This window comes from Eulemur rufifrons, chromosome 20 (genome assembly GCF_041146395.1).
Source record: "Eulemur rufifrons isolate Redbay chromosome 20, OSU_ERuf_1, whole genome shotgun sequence".
Lineage (NCBI taxonomy): Eukaryota > Metazoa > Chordata > Mammalia > Primates > Lemuridae > Eulemur > Eulemur rufifrons.
The window spans coordinates 47,829,300-47,836,729 of NC_091002.1; the positions used below are offsets into that span (position 1 = coordinate 47,829,300).

General features: G+C 49.7%; 1 protein-coding gene across 1 annotated transcript; it reads left to right on the forward strand.

Annotated features, from left to right (window-relative positions):
* Nucleotides 1-1,259: 1,259 nt before the first annotated feature.
* On the forward strand, nucleotides 1,260-7,044 carry CIMIP1 (ciliary microtubule inner protein 1). Its single transcript, XM_069495443.1, has 4 exons — nucleotides 1,260-1,327; nucleotides 3,202-3,283; nucleotides 4,780-4,881; nucleotides 6,883-7,044. The coding sequence occupies exons 1-4, from the start codon at nucleotides 1,260-1,262 to the stop codon at nucleotides 7,042-7,044; spliced, it is 414 nt and encodes a 137-aa protein (XP_069351544.1).
* Nucleotides 7,045-7,430: the final 386 nt, after the last annotated feature.

The window sequence follows — 7,430 nt, forward strand, 5'->3', positions numbered from 1 at the left end:
CAGCCCCTCCATCTCACTAATGTGACTGGGGTGGGGGGCAGTTGAGACCACGATCTTGGGCCTTGGCCAGGCATTTCCAACAGCCAAGAAGAGCACCATGCGCCTGGGGTGTAGGACCGTCATGAAAAGAGGAAAACGCTCCCGCTGGACCACCCTCCGCACCGCACAGAAGTACACGCCTGTTGATCACAAGACAGGGAGTCAGGCCAGGAGAGTCCCAGACACCCAACTAGGGGACGGAAACACTCGTGCCCTCTTGGAGTGCTGCCTTGGTGACTACGCGGGGGTCCACCTGTAGGTCGGCCCAGGCACACTGGCTCCTTTTGCTCAGCCCCGAGGCTCGGACACCTGCGTGCCTCTTGGCTGCTCAGCCAGAAAAATGTCCCCCTACCCTGTGCAGACGTTCCCCTTGCTGTCATCTCAGACCCATTTTCCAGTTCCAGGCCCTGACAACATGGTATAATAGAAGCCTGGGGGTGTCAATGAGTCAATCAACAAACACTGATTGAGCACCCCCGTGACCGTATGATTAATGCTGATGGGCATGAAAGAAGAGGGTGTAGGCTGGTGGGGTCTGCAGGTAATATCATCTGTGAACTTTATTTAGGAATGTTATAAAGAGTGGGTGCCAACAAATGCATATATTCTCCAAAAGACATGTGCAGTAACATTCATAGCAGCACTTTTGTGATGGCCAAAAACTGGAAGGAAATGTCCCTCGGTCGCAGACTGGAAAGCTCTCCCGGAGAAGAATGAACCCACTAGGACCACAAACAGCACGTGGACCCAACTCTCAAGCACAACATTGGGCAAAAGAAGCCAGGCACAAAGAACATCTGGATGATTCCACGCACACAAAGTTCAGACAGTGGCAACACTAATCTCTGCGGAAAGATGTCCACAAGGGCCAGAGGGGGCTGGTGACCTGACCCTGAGCGCCATTAAGGGTGGCCGTCGACGCTCTGTTTCCTAATCTCTAGGTGGTGGTTACAGGTGGTGGTTAGGTCTGGAGGTTACCCCAAGGTTTTCCGCAGAGGAGCAGGTGGGCAGGGAGGTGGGGGAAAAGCCCATAACCAAGCAGAGGGTGGCCACAAGCCGGGAACCAAGGATCTGGCAGGAGCCCAGGACCGCACCCCCGCCAGGTGTGGCCCCGCCTCCGCCTCCGCCTCCTGCGTCGCCCGGCAACCGGTCTCCCGGGCGACGCGGGACGCTGCGCCCTGGGCCAGAGCTTGCGGGGCACACCTGAGACCCCAGCCCCTATGGCGCAGAGACCGCTCAGCACCACGGCCGCGGAACGCATGAACTTTGTGGCCCAGGATGAGATCTGGTAACTCCGGGATCCGGTAACCGGGTGGGCTGGGGGTTCCCACCCGGGGTGCGCGCACCTGGCGGCCTGTTTGCCCACGAAGTCCAGGAGGTGCTCGACCTCTGGGCGCGAGGGGCGTGCGCTGAGGATGGTTAGGAGCCTTAAAACAAAGGGACAATGTTAGGGACACCAGGGCGACAGGAGAGCCTTCTTCCCTGTTCTGTCAGGCCCACCGGGAAGGCGGAGAAGTGAGAGATTTTGCACATGGCTTTGCAACAGCTGGATTTGCTCGAGGGCCCACTAACGTGCTCTTATTTTTAAAACTGACCCGATTTTTAAAAAAGAAAACAAAAATCTTAATATTTGCCCGATTTGAATGAGAGATACAAGTGCACTTTACCTTTCAATTTTCCTGGATTTTTAAGTAATAACAATTTTTAATTTTTAAAAATACAACCATTTTCTAAAAGATTTGCCATCAGCAGACATTTGTAATGGGTATTTTGAATTGATATTCTATCAGATTGCTAAATATTATCCCATTTCTTTGAAGTTGTAACCAATATGGGAAGTTACAAATTTAGGTTTAGTTTTAGTTACAAGGAAGCATAATTGCTTACCACCTAAACTACCATTTCCTTGTAAAACCTGTATTAGTCACTTTATATTTGTCTTTAAATTGGGTTTTACTTAATAAATTTATTTTATAGGCAACTTTACATCACTCTCATAAATGGAAAACCAGTATCATTTGGCATAATATACATAGTTATTAATTTAAAAAAAAAAAAAAACTTTAGCCAAGTATCCCCAATAGGAGATAGTGCCATAGCACGGTCTGCTCCCTCTGTCTGAAATGCCCTTTCTTTCCTTCTCCATCAAACTCCTATTCATCCTTCAAGACCCAAATCAGATGGCTCCTCCTCTGTGAACAGGGCACAGGGCTATTAAGCACTTGAAATGTAACTGGTCCAAATTGGGATGAGCTGTAAATGTAAAATATACAATCGATTTCAAAGGTTCCTATAGAAAAAAGGTTTACTAAAATGAATGTCATCTGTTTATTTTTATTTTATTTTTAATGTGGCCACTAGAACATTTGAAATTGTGTATATGGCTCCTGTGTGTGGCTCACACTACATCTTGGCTGGAAATAGACTCTGTCTTAGGTGCTCCGTGCTCAGGGCAAGGAAGTTGGCCGGGGCCTCCAAAACTGTAGAGACCCTAGGGGCTGGGGATATGTGCAGATATTGGTTCCAAAATAGAGGAAACCAGAAAAATCAAAATGACTACATGTTTAATGAGATGTTTGCACAATGTAAGACACCAGCTCATCTACTGCAATTCAACTCTTGGGTAGTTATATGTAAATTTTATCACTGCGGACAAAAGCAGGACTTGATTAGGGTGGGCAAGCGAGGCACCTGTTGCAATATGCAAGGAAGTGCTCAATGTCAAGGTCATGCAAATGCTGACACTACATTGGCAGGAACCTGGGAGTGGGCGCCTCCTTACATTTTGCACCCTAGTCCTGCTGGCTTTTGCCCTGAAGACAAGGGTATTCACTGTGTACCTCCATAACTGTTTAATATAAATATTAATATAATAATAGAAGGCCCTTGGGACAGAGTCAGCCCAGACATGTCTGCTCCTGGGTACCTTCCCCACCCCACCCCCCATCACATCCAGCCAGCATCTCTCCTTTAGCCACGGGTCTCCCTTGGTGGTGGGAGGGGCTCAGGGGTGGAGCCCTCACTCTGGCACCCAGCTCCGTCCCTGGCACAGAACAGCTAGCCAGTCAACATGCATGAGGAAGGTAAGATCTTCCCCAAGGGACCTTTGCTGCCTCAGCCTCTTTCAGATGGTGCCCAGCGCTCAGGAACTTTCTTTTTCAGGAGATATCGTCTGAAGGCTGAAACCGAAGCACGGCAAAACTGGCCCCAGAACTGGGGATTTTTAACAACCCCCTTCGAGGAGGTAAATATAAATTTTATGAGCCCTGAGGTTATAGAATCAATCATCTCAAAGCATGAATGGTTATGAGGTCTATAATTTGCGAGAATAAAATTAAAGAGCATGTTGTAGGCAAAGATTGCTAACTCTGAAACCAGAAGGTTCCCTCCTCCCACAAATTACCGAGCATTTACTACGTGCCAGGCACGTTCCAGGTGCCTCATTGGAAACCGCTCATTAATCTGCACGAGGCCCCCTGTGCAGAGAGAGGAGCTCATTTAGGCCCATTTTACAGATTAGGAAATTCAAAGAACTGCAAAGTCACACAACTAATAAGGACCACGCCAAGGTGAGAAGCTGGTCAGTCTGATTCCATGGCCACCTGCCCTCATATTCCCATCTATAAAATGGGGTGATCATCCTACCTGCCTAATTGGGCAAGTATGAGGTGCAGATGGAATAAGACGGTCTGTGGACACCTAGTCAGGCCTGGAGATGGAGTAGCAGATGAGGGCTTGTTGGGAAAATACGCTTGGCATTCCCTAAACCACGGATGGCAAGTCCAGAAGTCTACAGGGACCAGATAGGTGACAGAAACAGGAGAACGGCCACGAACGATTAATAGGGAGAGGTGGGAACTCAGGCAAAGAGACCACTGACTTTGTCCAAAGTGGCGCCACCATCAGCCCAGCAGAGTGCTACCGTATGGGGAGGCCAACTGCATATTCCCATTGCCAGAGAGTCCAGAAACCCAGGTGTTCAAATGAAATCCTCTGAGTCTAGAATAAGTGGCTCAGATGTGTAAAACGCTGTACAGACACACAGACTGCTTAGGTGGGCTTTGGAGTGGTGGCCCCCAGTCTGCAACCTCTTGCACTCTCTCCGGGACAGAACACGAGGAAGGCACACTTCTTCGGAGGGATGCAGTGTGAAAGAACTGCGTAATTCAAAACATTCATGATTCAGGGCAGCGTAAGCTCCATTTGTAATTCATCCCACCCCACTGGCTTTGAAATTATGCCATTCCTAATGAGTTTTATTAATTCTTAGAGAGTTATACAACTTTAAATTTTATGCATAAAATGAGCTCTTATTAATATAATATGCATAAAAGAGTCTACATTAATATTCCTTATATGTAATTAAATTGGGCTTTCAAAGAGTTCAAAATCACTTTAAAAATTAAAAGGGGGAGTGGAGGCTTTCCTCTAATATTTTAAAGGTGGGTCCTCGGATCTTTCTGGCACCTTTTGATTTGAGTCCGTAACCCGTCAACCCGTTGAGTTTTCTCCAGTTCCGAGGGGCGGGGGGGATGTAAATCAGTGGGCTTCGACGAGCAGCGGGAGGGGCTGCAGTCCCCACTCCACTCTTTCCTGGCTGTATAACTGGGACAAGCCGCTGCCTAACGTGCCTGAGCCCCACTCTCGTCACCTGTCACAAGTGGCTTTCGGCGGGGAGTGATAAGGGGAACACTTCCCCTGCCTGGCCTGAGGTTTCCGTCTCTGGGGATTCTGTTTCAGCTGATCAAGTGTGAGGAAGAACCCCCCACCCCAAAGCCCAGAATCGAACTTCCTGAGCATTTCCGCATCCGGCCAGTGACCCCAGTGGAGAAATACATCAAGGTTGGAAAAGTCTTTTTTAAATACTCATTTTTCTAAGTAAGAAATAGGCCCCATTGGAAATTGATCTCTCCAGGTGCACAAAGCCAACAGCCAAAGGTAAGAACACAGCAGCGCCCGGCACGTGCGGAGTCCGGTTTCCACGCCCTTTCCACGCCCAGCTATGTGATGCTTACCAGGTTCAATGTGTCTGCATATGTGAGGGCCATCGACTCTTGCTCTGTAGAAGTGGAGGGAAGCCAGGAAAAGGAGGGGCTTAAGGTGTTCTTTCAAGCAGCAGTTACAGGGTGTGGGCAGGAAAGCAGAGAGGGTAGGGCCCAGGCCTGGAGGCAGGCTGCTGAGATCCAAGTCCCGCTCTGCTGCTCATCTCCTATGTGGTCTCGAGCAGGTGGCTTGATCTCTCTGTGTCTCCACTTCCTCCCGGGTCAATGAGGCACCTACTTCTGAGAGCAGCATCGGGCTTCCGTGGGGTGATGTGCCTGAAGGACTTAGACCAGCGCCCAGCATTTTTAGAGGGTGGCTGGTGATTCTCAGTTATTACTAGGTGCCAGGTGCCTGGTTGGGCAAACAATGACGAACAAGAAGACAGGACCCCAGCCCATGAGCCTGAGTCAGGGGAACCAACATTAAACAAGAAAATCAACAAAATTCTTATCTGCTATGCTAGTCGCCAAGGAGGAAACAGGCAGGTGATATGTCGCAGGATAAGAGAGCATGGGGTCGTTAGGAAAGGCTCCCTGTGGAGGTGCCCTTTGAGCTGAGGACTCCCCAGTGGCCAGAACAAACCAAAACGTCATCTCTTCCTGAGACTCCCGCTTAGGGGAAGGGCCTGACGTGAAGGCTGCACTCAACAGACAGAGCCTGCGGGGTGGAGGGTAGGGACAAGGACCTTGATTTGGGTGAGAAAGGTACTTGGCCTCCGCTTCCCTCCAAACCTAATTCCTTGCCCAAGAAACGTTCAATGGTTTCCATCTTCCACCTTCCCATCCCCTCTTTGGGTGACCACAGTCTTTAAAAATATACCTGTTTTTAACAGGTAACCTTAATACCCAAAAGGCAAGCTGTGAAAAGCCTCCTTCCCTCCTCCCAGGAGCCACCGTCCCCAGCCACCGTGTGCCCTTGCACAGAAGCAATGCACACACAGGCACGCGCAGGCTCCCCAGCCTTGCTTTCTTATTACTCAGCTTGTGCCATATCTTGCACATTTCTGTGTACCTTTTTCTCTTAGAAGTTTATCTTAGAGCTTGTTCCGTCTTGGAGTAGGCAGAGCTTCCTCCTTCTTTTAAACTGTGCTCCATGGTGTGAATGAGTCTCCTGTGGATGGACGTGTGGTTCCGTCCAGTCATGTGCTGCAGAAACAGGGCTTCGAGGTGCCTCCTGCACTCACACTGGTGTGCACCTGTGTGGCTACTAAGATATCTCAGGATAAATGCCTAGTGGTAAATTGTCAGGCCAAAGGGTGTTTGCAGTGGCATTTTCAGGAGTCACTTGTGATATTGCCCTTACTCCTGCAACGCCCTGGTTAACTGGCGTTTTCATCTCTCTGCCAATCCGGTGGGTGAAACGTGACGTCTCAGGGTGTTTTTCACCTGCATTTCGTTTACAAGCTGGTCTGTGTGTTTCCGAAAGCCTGGCTGGATAAGCACTTGGAGAATGGCTTCCCTGTGAGCAATCTGCCCACAGCCGCTCCAGGGCACTTTGGCCACTGAACCCTCCCTACACGTAGCCTCTCGGGACACTGATTGACACATCAAGAACATGTGCTCTAAGGGGCTTCATCTACCAGGGGCTGCTGGACCACTCAGGACCCCCTCACTGGAAGATTCTGTCAGTAAGAGTGAACTGTCACCAAAGCGTATTCAACCTCTTTATCTTGGTTCTTCCGTTAGAGCAAATATCCCTCGCTGTTGCCTTTCTTCACATCACCTGATCAGAGCAGAACAGACTATTTCAAAAGGAGATGCGGGGAAACTGCCTAAACATTTACCCTTGTTTCCATCGCAGGTCCTCCCCTCCCCGCCCGTCCCGCAGACGACGCAGGGCTTCATCGGCTGGAGGTCCGCCGTGCCAGGCCTGAACAAGTGCCTGGAGCATGACACCGAGATCCGAAGCTGCAAAGGGGCGTACGCCAGGGAGCTGCACTGGCCCAAGCAGGGCGTGCACTGAGTCCAGCCCGCGCCCCGCCCTGGCGCACGAACGGCGGGCCCCGGGCACCCGGGCCAGGCCAGGGGAGGGAGAAACTCGCCAGTGTCTCTGAGGACATGGTCCCCCGCAAACTTGCTCATGGGATGTTGCAAAGAACACACAGTGTGCCTTAGACGGTCTCAGTTCAGCAGTGCCTCCCTTCCAGAATGTTCACGTACATAACCGTTCTTGGCTAATGTAATGAGGAAGGCAAAATAGATTCTCAGTTTTGTTTTGGTTTCCTTTGATACTTTGGGAATTTCTAGGTATGGCTTTTAAAAGAAAAACAATAATTGATTTAATTTTTAAAATATTTGTCTAGGTCCGTTAACGTGGTTTTCAATTGTACCTGTCGCCATCCTCACTTA

Bases quoted from the DNA above. Each gene is read 5' to 3' on its own strand.
- CIMIP1 (XM_069495443.1), top strand. From the start codon at position 1,260: ATGGCGCAGAGACCGCTCAGCACCACGGCCGCGGAACGCATGAACTTT. The intron at 3,284-4,779 runs GTAAATATAAAT...ATTCTGTTTCAG, and splicing joins TAACAACCCCCTTCGAGGAG to CTGATCAAGTGTGAGGAAGA. The intron at 4,882-6,882 runs GTTGGAAAAGTC...TTTCCATCGCAG, and splicing joins CAGTGGAGAAATACATCAAG to GTCCTCCCCTCCCCGCCCGT.